Genomic DNA, 22,852 nt, shown 5'->3' with positions numbered 1-22,852 from the left:
GGCAGTGCAGTCAAAGTCATGAGAGCAGGGACAGCCTGGCGAATATACACTTCTGATCAATAAAAGCCACAGCGTAAGATAAGTAGGCAGTAAAAATCCCAGAAATAATGTATTGTTTTAAGGCTCTCATATGATGCAAAAAAAGAAGAAAGAAAAGCAACTCAAAATAAAGCAGCCTGCATGGTTTCTACTCCCTAGTAGTCCCTTTGGTAGTCCCTTGAAAACAACAAAATAATCTGAGCTGGACAGAGAAACAAAATGGTGGAGCTAAGGCTTCAGTTACAGAAACAAGTTACTGAACAATGTTCATATGAAATCTGTTCATATATATATTTACACATTTTAAGTCATACCAGGCTACACGCTATGCTACCGTTTCCTCAAAAACAAGACATCTCCTGAAAATAAGACCTAGCAGATGTTTTGCTGAATTGCTAAATATAAGGCCTCCCCCGAAAGTAAGACCTAGCAAAGTTTTTGTTTGGAACCATCCTGCCGAACAGAATACCAGAGCATGTAGGATCAAGAAATGCACGTACCATAGATTGTTGTACATGGAAATAGTGGTAGTAACAAGAAATTCTTGATAGGATTCACAGTTTGTCTGGACATGCTGGTTTGTGATGACAGCTACTGAACAGTATATAACAAATGTTCATTCTTTTGGTTCAACAATAAATGTGAATTCTTCTTCATGGAAAAATAAGACATCCCCTGAAAATAAGACCTAGCTCATCTTTGGGAGCAAAAAAACCACTGTCTTATTTTCAGGGAAACATGGTATATCCGGTACGTCATTTTAACTCCAACCTTACCTGTATTTTTACATCTCTTTCTACCCAAGGATGATTGTTTACAATTTTATTACATGAAAGACAAAGGGTTGAAACACCATCCATGCAGAAACTCCAGTTTCACCCAGTTACTACTAAATATCCCTTTCTGATAATCTGAAGTATTGAGTTGGTTGTGTTGCTATACGAAATGACCTATATGGATGTTGTCTAGCACCTATATGACAGCGCCTACACATCATTCACAGATTAAATAAGAATGGGGTACAACATGATGACAGAATATATGCTTTCAGTTTGAAATGTTTTGTTACTGCCATTTCTAGTTAAAATATCCAGGTGGCAGAGCTGTGAAAAGAAGCTGTTTTGGGTTCCTGGAAAACTTCCAATTATAGAAGAGAGCGTTCTAGACCTAATAGGTAATAGGCTCACCGTTCAACTAACTATGGAACCAGTTTTATATGTTCACTTTGAGAGTGCTGTAATGGAAATACTGTAACAAAATCAACAGATACAGGCAAAAATTGACACTTGGTTACCAAAATACATGAAAAATGTCTGCCCAGACACAAAAGGTGTATTAAAAAGCTTTATTCACAATAGATTTTTTTTACAAATATAATTCTTAAAAATTAAACATTTGATCTTTTATAACTTCAGAGATTTCTATAAAGGTGGAAAAGGACAAAGTGGGATATGCACAAATTAAAAGATTTTAATTACACAAGATGGCAGTATGAGAAGTATACCATATCAACAAGGTGTCATTTGGGGATCATAGAGCTGTCATACTGTCATACAACACATGATATTTTAGTAATTTTCAGGACTGAATAGATATTTAAACAACTGCACTGTGATATGATGAAGAGCAATGGAAGTTTAGACATTGTCTAAACAGGAACAGACCTTTTAAAAACAAAAAATTGTCTTAATTCTAAAATACATATACGGTGGTTAGTATTTAATCAGTCACCCCATAGTTATTTAAATGTACAAGGTAACAGATTCCCCCCCCCCCAAACCAGGGTGGTTGTATGACAATCGTTCATAAACACTAAAACATAATTCTGAAACTATTTACATAATTGTAAATAATGTCAGGATTGTAGTCTTAAAACGGTGATCACTCTGAAGTTTTATACTTTGGTGTTCTTGGGTTAAACTACTTTTGAAGATATAAAACTTGTTTCTCTTTTACTTTAGCAGTTCTAAGGATATACAATCTTCTTGTCTACTTACATCACTTTACAAAAAAGGTACATTATAGTGCAGCTTATACATACAACCTGATTACCTTATGTTATAGAACCATAGAAACGTTGTGCTCTTTCAAATAATAACATCCATGAAGAAATGATCATAACCACAATTTCCAGTGAAGAGATAATATGAAGCTGATGAATACGTTGATGCCTTTAAAGAGATTGCACTTGTTTATGTGAATTACAGTAGGGTCTCGCTTATCCAACTTTCATTTATCCAATGTTCTGTATTATCCAACAGTCTGCCTCCAGCCCGGATCCACAGCTGTTTCTCTAGGCAGCAACGTGCAGTGGGCCAACATGCCCAACAACAATACAAGTGCAGCCACACTCCCAAACAAGTGGCAGACTTGTTGTAAAACATGATGTTTTGATGCTTAATTTGTAAAATCATAACGTAATTTGACGTTAAATTGGCTTTTCCTTAATTCCTGCTTATTATCCAACATTTACACTTCTCCAATGTTCTGCCGGCCCATTTATGTTGCATAAGTGAGACTCTACTGTACTCCTAAGGGAGTGGCAAGTAGGAAAATGACTAGTACAATTCCTGCTACATTCATAAATTATTTTCCAGTATTTATAGTGACAGGTACAGAAATATCACCGGGGCAGAATAATTAGGTTTCCCAAAATGGGACCTTGCACATTTTGGCAGCAGCACATTAATGACTAACATCACCAAAAATACAGTAGGTGGCGAGAATCCATCAGGCAATAAAACTGTTAAGTATGCCTACATGTCTGTCATTAGATAGGTTTGGGCATTCCCCCTTTAAAGAGCTCTATAAGCACATCTTAGGAAAACAGATCTTCTAAGTGTAGAATACCCTTTCTTAGAGCATGAGGTCAGAATAATCCTACTTTTATCAAATTGAGAGTTTATTTTGTATTTCATTGTTCTTTACTAAATCACACTAGGCTTTTATATTCATGTGAAAGTGCTGAGCTGGATAGATACTGAAAGGCCAGATTTCCATCCAGAGGCCAGTCACTTCAGTCCAATGATATCTGTTTGCATGGAATGTCTAGTAAATTATGAAAACATTTTAGGCAGTGGCCTAGATATAGACAATTTACTTAATGTACTGAACATTTTCTTTTAATGTAAGTAGGCATGTACAGATGAAATAAATATCTAAATAATAATTATTTTAAAATGAAATGTTCTAGATTTATGTGCAAGGAGAAGCACTTGATTGGCACAGAAAATGGTTGCAATCCAGTGCATCCAAAATAGAGGCTTATAGGATTTTAGGTATAAGGCAAAATGGGATATTATTTAAGATAACTGAAAATTATGCTGAATAAACAAGGATCTTTTTCTGTTGGTATTTTTGAAAAATTCACATATTTGGACAGGACATTATGCTCTTTAGATTGAGATCTGTTATCCCACACTAGAAGACCTGGTAGATCTCCCACAAAGTTTAGGTTATTCATGCTCTTTTAAGTAGATGTTGCAAGCAAGGGTCAAAATAAATAAAGGATGGGTAGTGGGGCCCTGAGGTAGAACTGTGAGGAATGTTGGGGATTTATTGTGCAGGGAAGAGAATTTGGAGATCAGCATCACAGTCTAATGGCAATAGTAGCTCCCAAGGGCAATATTCAATGCTATACAAATGCTGGCGTCACCTCTAAACAGAATGAAAGCAGAAGGGGGAAATCCCTGTTTTTGACAGCAGTCCACTGCACACTCTTAAGTATTGCAAATTAATACTAACCATCTCCATTGAATTAAAGCTGCTGCACAGATTGCAACATTCTTAAAAGAGCACAGCACATGGCTAGCCCATGCAAGTAATTGCTGCCCTGCATTTTCTTTTGAAACATGAGTGAATTCTGAAAACAAGATCATTAATCATTTCGAGTTACATAATTCTGAGTTCTAAGACTAGAAAACCTGTACTGCAGTGGGCATCCTAAACTTATCCTCTCCTGTAATAATAATATTGTAGATTTTTCTTGTTATATGGCAGGCTGTGTGATTACAGAGTACTGACTCAAAACATCGAGGTGTTTAATTTCATTGTAATTACTGTTATTTTAAATGTATACACAGTAGTGTAGTGTTGCCAGACAGAATGCACACTTTGTTGGAGCAACCTATTACTGTGAGCAGTAGAAGCCATAGTGCCCAAGTACAACTATTACTTAGTGCTTAAAAAGTGAGCTAGAGATGAGTTATTTACGGAAAAGATAAAAATCAAATTACATTTGGCTTTCTTCAGTCACATGTATAGGAATGAGTATTTAGAATTAAACTGTTTCTAGCACTTCCAAATGAGAAAAAGGATGGTTAAATATAGTACAAAGACATACTTATCTCAGAAGAACCAGTGAAATAAGATTCAGATAATTATTTTACCACAGTATTGTTTCTAACATCACACTTTCAAAAGGCTTTTTTATTTTGTTAAAAAAAAATCAAACACAAAATGCAAAAACGGAACACAGGAAAACATCATACCCAATTGTAATGAAGTTATGACTTTAGAATTACAGCAGTGAAGAACTACTACCTCATCAGATGGGGACTTTACCTGTTGTACGCCATTTGTTCTACCCTTTCAGGATGGAGCCCATTACATGACGCATGTGTACTTCCAGTTGGGTACCATCTGGAACGAGGAGAGCAAGTGGCATATGCCTCCGCTGCGGCAACACGGGAGCCTTGCTGTGTTGCTTTACCAGCAATAGGGGAAAAGGTAAATTGCACAGGGCATGGAGAGACGACTTCTCCATGCCCTCCACCAGGAGCTTATGGATTCACTACAATGTCTGGCGAATCCATGGGCCTTAGTGATGAGGTCTTTAGTGAAGTCCTATGTCATCTTCTCATTCTTTACATTATTCATTCCCAAATCTGTCACTTCCTAACTGATCCCTTTGAAACCTGAAGGCTGGTTAAGAACTTATTATATGATTTGGCATGGAGAGGCACAAAACAGGGGGCAGGTAAAGTCTTGGGTGGGGAAAGGTTAGAATTATTGCTTATATGTTCTCACCATTCAAACTGTCAGATTACACACTGTTAAGTGTCATTCCTATGGCCCAATCCCATATGCAGTGTTGCGGACCTTCGCAAATGAAACCTTGATGTTGTAAGCTTGGTTGAAATATCATTGCAGTATGGTTAATGTCTGTTATTATACTGAAATGCAGCATCATGCAATGCTGCTAAAAAGCACTTGAAAAAGGGATGCAGACCAGATATGGTCAACGATTTTATCTCTAGGACCACTTGTTTTATACTCCATAACAACAAGCTGGTAGCTCAAACAAAAGCTTCTCATTTTTGACAGCATGAACATGCCAGCAGTAGATAAAACAAGGTGAGAAAGTTGACTTATTCTTCTACCTAAATGTTGTTCAATGCTATGTTCACAACTAATGATGTAAGCATGGACAGAGAGTAATCACTTGCCTTAAATTTTTGTACTATTTATCTCCCCAATTCCATAAGTTTTTCAAAATGTGTAGAAAAATTATCTTAAGCAAGTTTCAATTTTGCATTAAAGTCATATTTTAATCTTAATTTCAGTCACGTGAGTCATTCTGCTGGCAGAAGCAGGCAAGAGCTGCTTCACAACAAAACTGTCCCTTAGCAACCAATGTTTATTTTGTCATGTTTATTAAGAAGGGCACAAATTAGTTTTTTTGAAAAAAACCAAACACTTAGAGAAATAGTGAGTCATCTTTAGTCTCTCCAAAAAAGTGAATTAAGACTTGATGAGTTTTTCTTTTGTTTTCCTGTTATTTATGTGGATTCCACACAATGCTAGCTGGAACGTTGAAACTGTAGTAACAAACTTATGGGCTACCCTGTCTAAAACTTTAAACAGGAAAAGTTTCAAAACATACATAGGATTTCACACACTAGATCCCACCTTGTATACAATAGTACAGGTTTGAAAGAGATACAATTTTTGCATTCCTGTGCAAATTCATCTGAAGACCTTTAGAATTTCAGGCTGAAGCTATGCACAGATGGCAGCTTCCTTGCTCTTGGTTTTGCAGTTGTTTGTGAAACTAGACACAGATACAGAAAAACACTGGGTACTCAAGTTATCCTTGGTTTGATTTGATTTTCAGAAATATTATCAAATAATATATTTGGAAAGAGATTCAAAATTCAGACTTTGCCCTTTAAAATGAGTGACAATTAAACATAACAGCATGCACAGATGAAATGAAAATATTCTTATGTAGTTTGTATGAATGTACACCTTCTAAAGTATTCAAATTACCAATTAATGATAGACCCGCATCAGAAGAGGCTGTCACAGTTAGATTTGTCTCTAGTGATCAGACAAACCACATTAACACAGATTTTTTTTAAAAAGAAAAAGCTCTTCATACTTAATTCTTTATGGCTTTTTGCAACGCAGCAAAGTATTACAGCTTAAAGCAGACATCTCCTCATAGAGGAGGATAGAATTTTGCAGTCAAAAATAAAACAGAAAACAAGTAACATGCTGACCTCTGTATACTATTCAGCTGAATGCACACTGTGGCCTCACAAAATATAGAGATGACAAGTTACTTTTTCTATTAAAACATAAATAAGATTAATTATATTAATGATTATAGGTCCCTTGACAAGTATTGTATGGGTTGACAGTAGACTGCAAAAAATGGTTTAAAGTGATGTCTCTGGAATATTAATAATTATCATGTGCCCCAAACAAAATTCAGTATTATTTATTTGCCTTTGACTTTTTGCCTTTCTTCTGTTGTTAGGATTGGAAAAGGGTGTGCCTCAGTGTTAAAGACCCAATGTTCAAATGGCAGGAGATCATCTTCAGAGAATAGTAAGTACAGGTACCTAGCAAGGAGGGAAAACATATCACAAGTGGAAGGTTATGTCAGAAAAGCAAATGATTTTATTACTATTCCATGCATCAAACCAATTCTTTACATCAATAATGAAGTGATTAATATAAGAATTGGGATGATAAGAAATAAATGTGGAAATGCCTAAATGCACCTCTGTTTTATTTCTGTTCTTTCTAGCTTATTGCTACATTCATAACACTATTCATTCCTAGGCTAGTCCTCTGCTCCTTCTGCATTCCAGGGCCTGAATGGTACACATCAGTAAATATGAAGATAACAGTTCAGGGCATTATTTACTTTCCAAAATCCATCAGACAATCCTATGTTCTCTGATTTAACAGATCTTTTATCTGGGCCAGGAGAGATGATTCCTTTTGGGTAGACAGCTTGCCAGATTCGTTGCTCAAGCTGCTCCACAAGGAGAAAAGAACCACCACTTCACAAATCAAATTACACCCAAGAAAATGTTATTACTGTGTGATACATTACTATATTTTAAATAGCATTTAAGTAGCAAATGTTCAGGCATTTTAATTTGTTTCAAGAGACTGGCATTTTTGTGGGAAGACTCCCTTGTATGCATCACTTAGAATAATTTTAATGGCTTGTATTTCCTTGAGAGGTTTTTATGTGTCTCAGAAATTAAAATAAAAGCCATGATAAACCCAACACCCTTTCTTTGTCCCCTGTTCTGCTGTCCAGATGAAGAAAGCTTACACTTTGTTTACTACTTTTTATTGGAGGAGTTTTAACTGCTTACTTGAGCGTTTCTGACAGGAAGAAACTCTGCTGTACATCATCATGGCTTGGATGGTTGCTGTATACATCTTTGACTCCAGAATAACCACCATCTACTCTGCAGTATTTTTCCAACGCCTGAATTTCAAGAGAAAAAGGAGTTTGATGAGACATGTTACAGACACGCCTCCTAATCTTATTATGAAGCATTCACAGACTAGCTTGCAACAAAGTGATAAAAAGTAACAAAACGTAATGAAACATTGACCAGAAAAACTAAAAGTATCTTAAATGAAGTCCAGTTAAAATGAATGGGATAATTTAATAACGTGTATCTTAATTTCCATTCATTTCAGTGCAACTGAAACAGAATTATCCATCTCTGTACATGGGTCCCACTTTTTATGGAATATTGGGATTAAGCAAATCCTGTGTGGTACCACTTCACCAAAATATTTTGGAAGCTTTCTGTCACAATGCCAATTTCTACTAAATCAGTATACCTGTACATTTACAATTTTTCATTTTTATTTTATGGTAAAGGATAATTTCCCTTTACTTCTACCACAAATTAATGCGCAAAAGGCCCAATTGTAGAACTGGGGTAGCTTTCCCCTATGAAACTCACCTCAGGGAGGCTATAAACAGGATAAAATCAAGTATGAGAGTTTTGTTGGTGGGGAGTGAAGTAGTCAGGGTGCATTAGAAACTTAACATTTTTTAAAAGTAAAATTTAAATTGAATTTTAGAGAAAAATACAAGAAAAATATAATTTTCTAAATTAGTAAAAAAAAGCTGCATACAATTAGAAATGATATTCCTTCTAGATGTAGTAGTTGAGTTGCAAAGTAATGTCTTATAGTTCTTAGAATCACATCATTTCCCATAAATATTTGCAATATCAAATGTAACTTAATTAGTTAATAATTTGATAAATTCACCATGGATGAATTCCAAAGCAAAGAAAGTATTCCCAGCCAGGACAGAAAGTGGGCATAAGGTTTCACTGGGCTTTCTACTCTGGCAATCTGTGGGGCTTTAAAAAATATTATCTCATCAACACTTGGGGATGAGTTTAGTTATGCTACTTATAAAATGGTATAGTAAAATAGCCGGATATAGGGGAGAGGAGGATCCAATTACCCCATCTTAAGAATACCTTATCACTTTAAATCACTGCTTCTTAAACTGTAGATTCCTACCCCAGATGGGGTCCCCTTAATTCAAAGCCAGGGTTGTGAAAAAATTGGCAACAGTAAAAGGCTTCTGATCACATAGTGGCTGCTTTGGACACATGAATGTTAGTAACAACATGCAGTGTTTACAATTGACTCTGCAGAAAAAATGTTTCAGGCGTATTTCATAAAAAGGGAAATCAACTTGTTTAACAAGCACTGCTGATTAAATGTTTGATTTTATACCTATTTTTGCATACCTATATACCTGAGGTCACGTAAAAATTTATCAGGCAGAAAGTGCTAAAGAGTGGGATTGCACTATTTGCACTATCCCATGCCCTGCCCTTTTATAGCCTGGTGTTTTGATTGAGCTTTATGCTACTGTTTTATATTCTGATGTGTAATTGGGTTTTATCTGGATTGTTATATTTTATTATGTTCTTATTTTAATTCTGTTTTTGCTTTGATGGATTGACTGTATTTGTATTAGTGTTTTGTGGGCATTTTGCCCCATATGTAAGCTGTCCTGAGATGCTTTGGGGAGATGGTGTCGAGTTTTAAGAATAAAATAATAATAATAATAATAATAATAATAATAATAATAATAATTATTATTATTATTATTATTATTATTATTATGAGCTTAAGAAGTTCTGCTCCAATTAACACCATAAGAAATAGAATTATAGTAATTCTATGGAGCTTTTGCAAGAAGGGCCTTCATAACAGACATTGTTTGCCTTAAGGGAATTAGGATTTCTGTGAATATTTATATTGGCAGAACAAATGTTTACGGTTAAGACAAAAAAAATCTCACATGAACACAAAATCTTCATACAGGGGAAATGGTTATGGAGCAATTTCAGGTGGTATTTCATCTTTTTTTAATTTTCAATTTTTATTGAGAGTTTTTATAAATTACAGTAAGAGCAAAAGGGAACGGGGGGGGGGGTAGAGAAGGTGAGCGGAAAAAAGGGGGAGGAGGAGAGTAGTAATAGGAGTGAAAAAGATATGAGAAGGTGGGGAGGGGAAGAGAGGTGGGTAATTGGGATAGGGAGGGGGATTGTTACTTCCATTCTTCTTGATAGTGGTCTCACTTTGTTAATGATTCTGTATAGTCTTTTACTAGGCTGGTATTTCATCCTTGACAAATGAACCCTTCAATTCACTGCTATTTCTTCAGATGGATACAATTCCAACACTTGAAGGGCATTATTATATTTTATATTTTAACACACAATTCCTCTTGTACACAAATGTTTTTCAGCTTGCCAACCCTTTTTGACTAAGAACAAGGCTCGCAAACTGGGCAGAAAATGTCCTCAAATTGTATCCCACTATACGTAAGTAAAAACAAGAGTTCATATTTGATAGAATTTTGATAGACTGGATATATCTATATTAAGACAGTGAAGTGCTGACACATATTAGAAGATACCAGTTACATGCTTAATTTTGAAAATTCAGGTAAGACAGATGTTGGCTCAAGTTAAGCTATGATAACATTTCTATTAATGCATGAGGCAAAGAACTGTTTTGGCTCTCCACATCTCACTACCTCCCAGAATAGTCCAGTGGACCAGACAACAGTGTTGTTATTATTGGCATTCCCCTTAAGGTCTTCTCTTTTACATCACCTAGTTTAGTCCTCACTTTCTTTGCCTGGACAAGTCCTTTTGTCACATTCCTCATTATTACGTTGAATTAGGAGTTCAGGGGGAGATTCCTACTGTTATTCTTGATCACTGATTTAATATAATAGGATAGTTCATAAAGGTGGAGTAGCGCCAGATGCTCCATAGGTCAGACAGGGATTCAGAATAGATCTGGGGAGTGGGCTAAATAAACCTAAATATTGAAAGTTAGAAAAACCCTACAGAATTGCTATTTACTAGAAAAACTCTACAAAATTGCTATTTACTTGAAGTATTTTGAAATAAAATATTAAAATTAAACTTTGAAAGAAATAAGCATGAACATATTACCTCTACAGCTTCCCAGCCCCACTCACGATACTTTGGGTCATGAGTAAATCGCCACATGTACATGTAAGTTTCTATAACTTCAGGACGCAAGATATAGTATTTTTCATTTTGTCTGGTAGCAATTGCTTCAACTCCACCATCAAACCTGAAGGCTTCTGGTCCCAGCTTCATGCCTAACACAATATTTATATTCAACAATTAGCATAATCATAAAGGGTTTTCAGCTCTTCAATATGTAGAAGTCATATAATATAATAATAATAATAATAATAATAATAATAATAATAATAATAAGAAGAAGAAGAAGAAGAAGAAGAACTTTATTTTTATACCCCGTCCCATCTCCCCGAAGGGACTCGGGGAGGCTTACATGGGGCCTGGCCTGATAAAACAAACAAATAACAGTAACAAAGCAATAAAACAATTATCCCAGTAAAAAACATCATATACATGTATGGAAACCGTTATGACATTGTTACTATATTACACGAATCAAAAATACAATACAGTAGAGTCTCACTTATCCAACACTCGCTTATCCAACGTTCTGGATTATCTAACGCATTTTTGTAGTCAATGTTTTCAATACATCATGATATTTTGGTACTAAATTAGTAAATACAGTAATTACTACATAGCATTACCATGTATTGAACTACTTTTTCTGTCAAATTTGTTGTCTAACATGATGTTTTGGTGCTTAATTTGTAAAATCATAACCTAATTTGATGTTTAATAGGCTTTTCCTTAATGCCTCCTTATTATCCTACATATTCGCTTATCCAACATTCTGCCAGCCCGTTTATGTTGGATAAGTGAGATTCTACTGTACATCTGCTCTATAAGACATTTATTGCCATTGTCAAAAAGAAATATGCCAAGAGTTTTTCCATAATACTGAACTATTGACTGGTGAATCTGAAAAATTTCCAAGTGTTCTCCTAATAAGATGGTTTCATTTTAAAATGAAAACTGGTACTTGCATTGGAATTAAAAATCTTAATTTTGTTCAGTACATGGAAGTCAATTGGTCAGATGAGATTATATGCCATTAATAGTCTAGTCCATATTCATCTCTACTTGTTTCTAGTATGAAACAATTTAAAATTAACACATAGCAAGCATAGATAATACTTTATGGTTGTGGTTAGTATGAATAAATACTATTCCCTGATGCTTTGCAGAGTCAGTTCTGTTTAACTTGGAGTTGTGATTACAAGATAGGCTACTATTTCAACTGAACAGGTTTGTTGGAAACCTTGAATCTATTCAAACTGTAATTAAACCCATATAATAATAATTAGCAAAGACAGTTAAACTAGATACAGGAATTCATTAACTTTCCTGGGAACATGCTGCAAATACCATAATAACACATACTTATATAGGTATCTTATTTAACTTATTTGACCATACATACCATAAATATATATCATAGTTTTCCAGTGTCTGTGTATGATATGTATGATAAAAAATGAGGTTGTAGGCTACATATATAAGTTAGTTCAGCCAAATCTGGAATTATTTTCTATCTTTTCACACATACTTCTCAAATTAGTATAGGCAATAACTATTTGATCTATTATATCAGTTGTTCTCAACCTGTGGGTCCCCAGATGTTTTGGCCTTCAACCCCCAGAAAGCCAATAGCTGGTAAATTGGCTTAGATTTCTGGAAATTGTAGGGCAAAACACCTGGGGACTCACAGGTTGAGAACCACTATATTATAACGTTTGCTACAAAAATGTTTTTCTTTTAAATGTGTCTTATTATGGGCAGTCTTTGTTTTCATATTCTCTATCCTCCTCCATACTTATAACTCATCAATAAAAAAAATTACAAAGAAGTATTAAGAAGACTGACTGAAAAGAAAATAGATTTTTGATAAAAGTCACATTTTAGGCATAGTTGTAGTCTTTCTTCTGGCCTACCTTAGCAGTATCTCTAACAAATTCAAATAAATGAAGAAATCAGTAAAGGAATTTTTTAACTTTGTGTATTATCAGGGGTAAATTCTCTGTAAACTTTCCCACTTGAATGTGAAGTTGGAAATTATATGTGGTAGAAATTCAACACAACTTTTCTTAAGAATGAGACATCAACTACATGAAAAAGCTTACTTGTGCGATCATAGGATTCATGACATGTGCGGGCAATTTCAGCACCAAGTTCAACGTGGCGTCCAGTTTTATCAGCTGGTGCTCCATCCGCACCCAGAACAAACATTCCTCCAGCAAAACAAGTGAGGTGGCCCATTTTGTGTTCAAGCAGGCCACCCTTCCATTCAGCAATGTACATCAGACCAGTGCTAGACTTCCTGATTAGATGGGTGTCAATAGACTAGAAAATGTTAGAAAAGAAATGTCAGTTAGTTTACATTCAGTAAATAAAGCCCCCACCCAAAGCTGATTCCAAAGAGTGATGAACATCAAAAGTAGAATAACATGAAGAAAAAGGGACTACCCTGATAATGGCACTCTACAAATGTAATGGTGTGTGGACAAGGGCATTGCAAGTGCATATTGACCTCTCTGGATCCTGGCCTCCTCACTGATGGGTTTCACTGTTTAAGCTAGGGCTTCTCAAACTTTTTCAGCTGAGGAGCCATTTTGAAGTAAAAGTTTCTCATGGAGCACCAAGAAATGTTTATATTATATATTATATATAATGTATTATGTGTGTGTGTCTATCTATCTATCTATCTATCTATCTATCTATCTATCTATCTATCTGGCAAGGGCTGGGCTAATGGCAGATGGATGGAGAGTGTTTGTATGAATTAATCCACACAGTGCAAAAAACAAAAAACTCGGGGGCCATCCAGTCCGACCCTCTACCACTCTAAGCAGTGGGGGGGAAATTGGGTTTTGGAAGCAAAGAAAGCAGTGTGCGTGTGTGGCGTTTGGGGGGGGGGGGTCTGGGCAGCAAGGAAAAGGGTCTGGGCAGTGAGGGGGTGGGGAAGTGTCTGTGTCCCAGGAGGAGGAGGACGCTGCTACTACTGCTCAAAACTTTAATTTCCCTGAATTTCTCAGGAGGAGGGAAGAGGAGGTGGCGGGAAGCAGCATGATGCCACAGAGCCCCTCGCTATCAGCTGCCAAGCCCCAAGGCATTGCTAAACCCCTGGTTTAAGCAGTGGAAGTCTGGCTTTTTATGTCTGTTTTTAAAAAATCAGACAGAAAAAGCTAAGTTTATTGAAGTATTTTAGAATAACACATATTCAGATTTGCTTAATCAAAATACAGTAGACTCTCAGCTAACTGGAACTCAAACAACAGAACTCCTCATCAACTGGCAAAAAATGAAAGAAAATTTACTTTAAATAAAAATTAAAATAAAACCAATTTTAGTGGCAATGTTACATTAAGTTAAGTTAGTCTTCAATTGTTTTTGATTACTGTTTTTCAATAGCAGTATCAAATTAGTACAGGTATGGAGTATAGCATTAGTTGGGTCTGTTTTTAAAAGTAGCTCTCAAGCAACTAGAAACTACATTTATCCAGCATCTACCAATCCTGACAGGTACATCTGCCACTGAGAATCAACTGTAAATCCATTCAAAAGCCTACCTGCACTATAAAATGCATTTTAGCCACAATTGCTGATTCCAAGCAAGTTGAAATTTCATTCAAAAATATGGATTTGATTATTGCTTTTCCCTGTGGCAATGGGACCAAACAATGTAATGATGAGAGAACACAATTCTATGAAGTCACTGTTGGTATTCTGAATACCAACATAATTTAACAGAACAGAAAATGCTTCCATAATGTTTAAAAGAGGAATCTTAAAAGATAAGATATGTATTCTTTCAATTGACAGCATCTTCCCTATCACCAAACAGCAAGTTGCATATCTACTATTCTTGTGGCAGCTGAATAGGCTTGAAGTAATATTACCTTTATGGGCAGATGAAATTTTGATATTTTACTACAGATACGTTCTGTAGTCAATATGCTTTGAAGACATGCTTTAGTCCTTTTCTCCATTCAAAGGTGCAGACATCACACTCCATGAGGAGAAAGGCTCTTTTCATTTACAAAAGGATTTTTGATCCAGTGAAAGGATCTCATTAATGTAGTGGAAGGCATTGATTTTTTCCTCTGTAGCTGTTTGTGCCACCTCTAATACTCTGAAGCACAATGTACTTGAAAAGAGTGGGCAAAATGTCTCTTTCCCTCCTCCACTGATGAGAAACCTTGGTGAAATACCATTTAGGGATGTTCCTGTTGATGGGAACAAAATCTGGAGCTCACCTATCAATAAGGAATAACAGCATATTTTATAGGATATTTTAGATGCAACTATTCAATATTTTTAAATGAATACTTTAAACATGATATAATTTTAGATTGAAGACACTTACTTAGGAGTCATCTTAAATCATCTTAAAAAGGTTATTATAACTTGTTTACCTGAACAGCATCATAATACATTTGCCTGCCTTCTTCATCTGTCTTATCTGACATCAGCCATGCCTTAAGTAAATATTCATAAAAGCTATCTCCAAGTCCCCCAATGGAGACATGATCTGAAAGAAAAAAACAGTAAAGCACAGTATTGTAATGCCATTTTCAGTTTATGTACATGCACAGACACATTTATTTAAGTATTTTTCTGATCACATCCTACACTGCAAGTTGTCCACACTGTCTGATGTATGATACGAATAAAGTGGAAAAAACAAAAACAAAACTATTACCTGTTAATTGTGAATAATTATAATTAAGTAATGTATCACGTGCATTCTTGTTTCGATACAGGATATAGCGGATTTTTAAAAGGACTAAAGCTTACAGTTAAGCCAACAAAGTGTCTCCTGACAAGAAATTTAACCCTTTGGATAACAGTACTCTCAACATTTAGATTAGTTCCTTGTTTTATATTTTGCTCTTTAAGATTGCTCTTAAAACGCTCAGTAAATATATGGATTCATGTTCCCTCCCTAAAAGTTGGAAACTATACAACTATACAGAATCTACTATTCTATAAAAGATTTCACCTTTATATTTTTTTTGCTCATCAGGCTATGGCATGGTATTTGGTTTTCGTAAATGTTACCTTTGCTATTCATTGCCAAAGAAATGTTCTGTGAAGGCAAGATAGTCCTGTGATGAGCTAATAAAACGGAGCACTTTTTAAAAAGTATAAAAATGCCTAATTAATTACAGGAATCTCTATAATAAAAGAGAGTAACCTTCCTCAAAAGAGAGAGTGCACTCTATGTGATGGAAAGCTGATCTCTGAACAGTAGCATTTAAATGACCTTTACAGTTTCCTAAATGAATTACCTCAGAAACTCTTGACATTTCCAGACTAAATAGCAGAAGCAGAGTCTCATCAATAATAAGTCCTGCTATTATAACCATTATTGCTAGAGACAAATCTAATTGACCCATGATGCTGCAAATCACTTTCAATTTACTGCTGAAGTAACAAAGGCTAAATAAATGTACAGGAACAATGGCAATAAAACCAGTAGCACCTGGTCATACTATCTAGTACTACTAAACTAAAATATACTTTGCCCCACTTGGGCTCATGCTTATTTTCAGAGAGAAAATGCTGGTGGGAGTCATAGCAGTGAAAGGAATGTCTACACTTCCTACAGGTATAAAAACCTAGTTTAGAAACCTAGTATTTATTACTATACTAACAAAATCATTGTTGCATTAAAAATCCTGTAAATTAACAAAAAGTCTTAAAACTTCCAGAGAACAAGGATTTTAAGTGTTTGGGTGAAAAGCCAGTAGTTATGATTTTGTATGGAGGTGAAAGAAATGTAGCACATGGAGCATGGGTGGCTCCAAAGTCTGCATCTGTCTACCTATTTTATGTATAAACAGAAATTGAGCAAAGAGAAAAAAAAGCTTTGAACTGATAACATCTACATGACTTCACTTCTACCAATTATACTTGATTTCTGTGTGCTCCGGTACTTACGTTGACCCCACTGGCCACTATTGGGATTTAGATAGTTAGGGTAAAGACCTTCTGGTTTATCCAACCGGTTTAGAACTTTCCGAATATTCATGACCTATTAAAAAACAAACAAAAAACACAATCCCTGCATTTCATTTAAATATATAAATGCCTTTTATGGTAAATATATTAACTTGAATACATGTAATGGAAGCAACACTTCTGAGATTTTTTAAAAAAATCTAGATGGACAGTGCCCCCAAAGAATTTTTTTTGGTATTAATATGAGTACAATGGATTCCTGCTGGAATTCACATGCCTTTTAAAGAAAGGAAACTCAGATGCCATGGCTACAGAAGCAAGGATGTGATGACTGTTGGCATACATCTCAAAGTAAGTTGTCCTGTTTCTGTCAGTGGTGTCTGAGAATCTGTATACAGAATGCATTCAGGTAGTAACCCTTTTAGATTCCCTACTAAAAGATAAAGTTTGTTTTCTCTGGCTCAGCAACATTTTTGTTGTCCTGTTTCTTCTATTGTTGTCATGGTTTTAATGTATATGTTTTGGTTTATTATATGTATGTATATGCAGCATCAAATTGTGCCTTTTTGTAAGCTGCTCTGAGTCCCCTCTGGGGTGAGAAGGGCGGGATATAAATAAATAAATAAATAAATAAATAAATAGATAAGCCAACACAAGATATAACAACTGTCATTGGGTTTTCTTGGGAAGATTTATTCAGAGGAGGTTGAGACAGTGTGATTTGATCAAGGGTATCTAGTAGGTTTTCATGGCTGAGTGGGAATGTGAACCTTGGTTTCCCAGAATTCTTGTCTAACATTTTAACGGCAATACCATGCTGGCTCTTAGAAAATATGACCTTTGACTTAGAAACTAAAGTACACTACGGAAGCATAGGTTGATGTTAGGAATACCACCACTTATATAACTGCTACAAAAAGTTGAGTACAAAAGTCCAACTCATAAAACATGTGTACTAAGAACAAAAGGAGGGTGATGCATTAGCCCTGAACTCTCTTTTGGCAGTTTTGTTGGCAGTGAGTCTGAAGAGAGCAGTGACTATTATATTTGAAGGCTTCCACTGAAGTTAGCCTTAATTGTTCAGAGGGTTGAGTTACAGGAATGTCTAGGAACAGTGAATATTTCATTCTCTACATATTCATCATGTTCACCACTTCACTTGTTTTGTAAGGAGTGACAAAGCTTCGGAGTAATGGAAGGATAACATTCTTGTGATGAATCTACATGCTTCAAGGGAGGACTGAACAGGAACTGAGTGTTGACAAAATCCATATAATATTTTTCACTATATTACACATAGTGTTAAACTATTATTTATCACAACGTGTCCAAACTGAAAAACAAAGTTATAATTACGCATAAAACATGTTGAATAAAAACATTTTGTTGTGACTGCGCCTTCGGGGACTGTGGATGATGGTGGTGGGATCAGGAGAGGAAGGAAAAACCCTCGAGAGGAGGGCTCGTTGGAGGATTTGTACAGAAAGAGAATTAGGGATCTCAATGGGGAGTCTTCTGAGGAAGATTCAGATGGGGAGTTTGTGGAAGAAATGGATGCTGGGGAACAGGTGGTGGCTGAAGAAGTGGGCGCTGACTGGGCACGGGCACCGGAGATGCCTGGGGAGGAATCGGGGCCCCTGGATACTGCTGACACTGGGGAAGCTTGGGTGTCTTCAGAAGCAGACCCCACTTGGGCTGCTTGGAGGAGTGAGGATGGATCCCCAGGTGTGCACGGTGTTGGGCGTGGGCAGGTTGATTGGGATTCTGATGAAGAATTAGGCACGCCCGACCCACGAGCTTTAGCTGTGTGGAGTTCTGATTCGGATTAAGGATTTGGGACACCTGCTCTTTGGGCGTTGGTGTTTGGACACCCAGGGAAAATTGGGATAAATTGGGAATGTTTAGTCACTTCACTTTGCATGTGGCAAGGTGTTGCTGGGTGCCACTGGGACTTCTGTATGTGTTAAAGAAGACTAGACTGGGACTTTGCTTCAGATGTAAGTTAACCTGGGTTGTTCTGCAACGGAGAGCTGGAACTGTGTGGGTTTTCCTGGACTGCACTGTTATTGCTGTTTTGCACTAGCTGCTGTTGCCTCAGTTGCCTTGGCTCTTTGTGCCATTCCATTTCGTGGACCCTGAATTGATGACTACAACCCCTGGACCTTGGACTGGAATTCGACTCTTCTTCTGCCTTCGCTCTTTGATTTGTGTCTACCCACGGCTCTTGACTCCTGGCTTGCCTCCCGACCTTGCTGCTGTCTCCTTTCCTGGCCCTGGACCGACCTGACGACGTCTCTTCGCTTTATTCCTTGAGTTCCTGGCATTGTCTGCACTCTTGAAGCGGATTATTGCTGCCCCTGTTGTTTTGACTCCGGACCGGTTTGACGACATCTCCTTGCACTGTCCCTTTAAATCCCAAAGCCTGGTGCTGGCTGCAGTAAAGGCTTGGAGCCTCTTTCTCTCCTTTTGCACTGGCTTCCAAGTTTGTTTACAAGCTACTCTCACTGGGGAGCTCCTTTGTCCAGTGTGAGTTTCTGTTTGAGGCTTTAAGTTTGAACTGCTAAGTTTGGGACTTTGGGGAGTTTTTGGGGGGTTTCCAAGTCTTTGCTTTGTTTTGGCTGTTTATTCCAAGCCAACTCAGAACGTTTTGAGCTGAATTGAAGCACCTTTAGTTTAATCTGGATTATTGCTTGAATAATCAGGTTTATTTCTTAAAGCATACTTTTTGATATATTTTTGTTTGGACTGCCTTTATTTATTTATTTCGTGTCAAAAGCATTGTACAACAAATACATTTCAAATAATGGAAATAAAAAAATCACAAGCAACTGAATAGTTTTGGACCAAAAGCGGGCAACAGCAACCGCATTGTCTGTAGCTTTAAACAACTCCTCCTCCGTACATGAGGCAGGGCATTGTGGGCAAGCATACATGTGCTGAGTTGTTTGTTCAGCTCCACAGTCACACAAGGTGGAGGATTCCTCCAGGTAGTGCCACCTTGCCAAGTTGTCTTTTGATCTGCCCACTCCACTTCTGAGTCTGTTCAGGGACTTCCAAGTTGCCCATTCTTGGTTTGCCCCTGGAGGAAGACCCTCTTGGGGGGCCATCCAGTTAGAATTGCCAGGTTTAGCTGCCCAGAGGGGCACTCTTGCTGTTGCTGGAGGAACATCAAGAGCAGTGGTGGTTCTCATGAAGCCCTTCCTTGATTTGAGTCTGGTGGGAGGAGGGTGATAGCCATGCAGTGGGTGGCTTTCACAATGTTCGACCTTTTTTCTCAGCAACTTCCCGTCGCACGTCAGGAGGGGCAATGCCAGCTAACTTGTAGAGTTTATCAACAGGTGTAGGTTTAAGGCATCCCGTGATGATTCTGCATGTTTCATTCAGTGCTATGTCCACCTGCTTTGCATGGGCAGACTTGTGCCAAACAGGACAGGCATACTCAGCAGTTGAGAAAGACAAGGCCAGGGCTGAGGTTCTTATTACTTGTGGGTCTGCTCCCCATGCACTGCCAGTCAGTTTCCGCAGGATGTTATTGCGTGCAGCTACTTTGTGCTTGGTGTTCATGCAGTGTTTCCTATATGTTAGTGTTCGATCTAAGGTGACACCAAGGTATTTAGGATGGAAACAGTGTTCAAGCTCTTGGCCTTCCCAAGTAACTTTCAGTTTCCTGTTGGCTTCGCAGTTACGTAGGTGGAAAGCACACTGGACTGCCTTAAAACACTGAAGGTTAAGTGTTTTAAGCCATCTTTTATGTTTGTGACTAGTTTTTGGGCTATTTCTTTCTTTTTCTTTTTTTAAATTTTTATTTTTATTTTCAAGTACAGTGCACAATTAAAAACGGGGACAAGTGCAGGAAACATGAAGGACAGGGAGAAAAAAGGGGGGGGAAGAGAAAAGAAAGGGAAAAAAAAAAAGGAAAGAAATAAATCGGAGTATAAAGAAGGGGACAAGGGACAAGGGAAAAGGGGACACACAATACAATACCGAAGGTATTACCATTTATTTCTTGAATAAACTCTGTTTTGCTCTCTAATTGGCATCTGACTTTTGACACATTTTAGTAAGAAAGAAACAATATATACCAGATTTAACTCTATTTCAGTAATGAATGCGTATATGAAAAAGGCACTTTTACATAGCAGCAGAAAGCTAAAGGAGCAAATAGACTGGCCTCCTCTATATTCTAGTTTGTTTTTGAACACCTGAGACTTTGTTTTGTATGATAGTCTCTGATTTAAATGGAATGAGCTATTTTTCTAGGAAAGTGAAGTTAAACTCAAGATGTATTTTTCTCAAAGCAATGTGAAAATGGGGGAGTGTGTCTGTGAACTTCATTTGACCTACTTCAGCTCATGAACATAATATGTAAACTTGGCTTAGCCTTATGTTCAAATTTTCCCAATATTCCTTTAAGTGCAAGGTCAGCTAAGACATTAAACAGAAAGTGCTTTTATCTTTTACCAAAATATTAAACATTTCTACAACTTACCTAAGTGCTAGTTGACTACTTCATCGAAAACATGTTTAGATAATTTAACTGAAATTTTAAATATTCTGTAATCATTTTACAATATAAAAATACTGCTATCTGCAAATAAATTTGTAAAAGGTCTGACCTTTTCAGCAAACACCGGGTTTCCAGACAAATAGCTTAAATGTATAAATTCCAAATGTAGTGTTCCAAATTCTGCTAAAATGCTGCTTCCTCCTGAGGCCCAAGGCCAGTTTCGACCAATGCCACTAAAAAATAATAGTGAACACAGATGAATGGAAGTTGAGGCACTACATGGTTTTAATATCATGCATAGTATAACAGCTTGACAAGAAAAAAGAAACATAAAGCCTTAAGTCAGGCAAGGCACATCCTTTATCCCCCTTAACTGCTCTTGGATTTGAAATCCCATTCTGGATGGGTTCATGGACACTGGTGCTCAACAACTGAAGCATCACAGGTTCTCCGCTCTTGCTTTAAGCATTAAGTCAAAATATGCTAGCAGCATGTTGTGCTAGGCAGTCTTTCAATTGATACCTTACCTTTTTGTGTGCTGTGAATATATATCTTTTGCTTTTTATGCCCCTTCATTGCTGTTATGTAATTAGCCAGAATGGCACTCATGTTATATTGTGCCTAGTTCTAAACTTCCAAAAGAACTGCAAAATGAAACCACTTTCAGTGACCATAAATAACTACCCCTGCTACCTTAAATGAGACATTTATGATTGAAAGCTAAAGCAGAAACAAAAATTTTTCAGCATGAACATGACAAGATAGAAATTCAATTGGGTTTTCATTGGAATTGGATCATTTTATCAATGTTCCAATATCAAACCATCTTTCTTCCTTTATGTTTTGTGACCAATAGATCTATAGGCACTTGACAAATTATCATTTTATACAACTAAAGGTAGTATTCCATTTTCTGTAGTGAGTAGAGCATGCGAAAGACAGCTAAAAGAAATATCAGGATTACAAACTGAAAAAAGTAAAATACTCTCAAACAAGAATACAACACTATTTCAAGACAATTATGGAAAGTCATGGAAAGAAATAAAATCAGATTTACAAAGGTGGAGCATATTAACGTTGTCACTATTGGGAAGAATATCTGCTATCAAAATGAATATACTACCAAAAAAGTGATTTTTTTTTCAGAGCATTCCAATTACAATAAATGAAGAACCATTTAAACAATGAAAAAAAGATTTAACCAAAAATATATAGCAAGAGAAGAGGCCTAGAATTAAAACCAAGATCCTGGAGAATAAAAAGCAAATGGGTGTATTGGAGTTACCAGACCTAAAATTGTACTTTGAAGCATGCATAATAGTTTGAACGAAAAATTGGTTAACCTTAAGACAATGAGAGACTGCTAAAATTAGAAGGTCATGATCTAGGTTTTGGATGGCATGCCTATATATGGTATCAAAAAGGAAAAGTATATGCAGACTTTAATCGCCATTTTATAAAACGAGCCATACTAAGGATTTGGAACAAGTACAAAATTAAACTATGTCCAAAAACCTCATTATCCATTTCAACAGAAGCTTTTTACAAGTTAGATAAGAAGGAAGGAGAACACTGGATTACATAT

General features: G+C 36.5%; 1 protein-coding gene across 2 annotated transcripts in view; it reads right to left on the bottom strand.

The window, feature by feature from the left end:
* Window positions 1-1,370: 1,370 nt before the first annotated feature.
* The window catches only part of man1a1 (mannosidase alpha class 1A member 1), a 63,136-nt gene continuing 41,654 nt past the window's right edge, over window positions 1,371-22,852 (bottom strand). For both annotated transcript variants that reach the window (XM_003215592.4, XM_062979405.1), the window contains 7 exons: window positions 21,377-21,500; window positions 16,740-16,833; window positions 15,212-15,327; window positions 12,920-13,139; window positions 10,800-10,972; window positions 7,659-7,774; window positions 1,371-6,887 (listed from right to left, as the gene is read on the bottom strand). In XM_003215592.4, coding sequence (XP_003215640.1) covers window positions 6,764-6,887; window positions 7,659-7,774; window positions 10,800-10,972; window positions 12,920-13,139; window positions 15,212-15,327; window positions 16,740-16,833; window positions 21,377-21,500 — 967 coding nt within the window. In that variant the 3' untranslated portion in view covers window positions 1,371-6,763. The remainder of the gene's footprint in view (window positions 6,888-7,658; window positions 7,775-10,799; window positions 10,973-12,919; window positions 13,140-15,211; window positions 15,328-16,739; window positions 16,834-21,376; window positions 21,501-22,852) is intronic.

The sequence above is a fragment of the Anolis carolinensis genome, chromosome 1 (assembly GCF_035594765.1).
Source record: "Anolis carolinensis isolate JA03-04 chromosome 1, rAnoCar3.1.pri, whole genome shotgun sequence".
NCBI lineage: Eukaryota > Metazoa > Chordata > Lepidosauria > Squamata > Dactyloidae > Anolis > Anolis carolinensis.
Note: the sequence above shows the minus strand (reverse complement) of the source record. Positions and strands in the feature narration are given on the sequence as shown.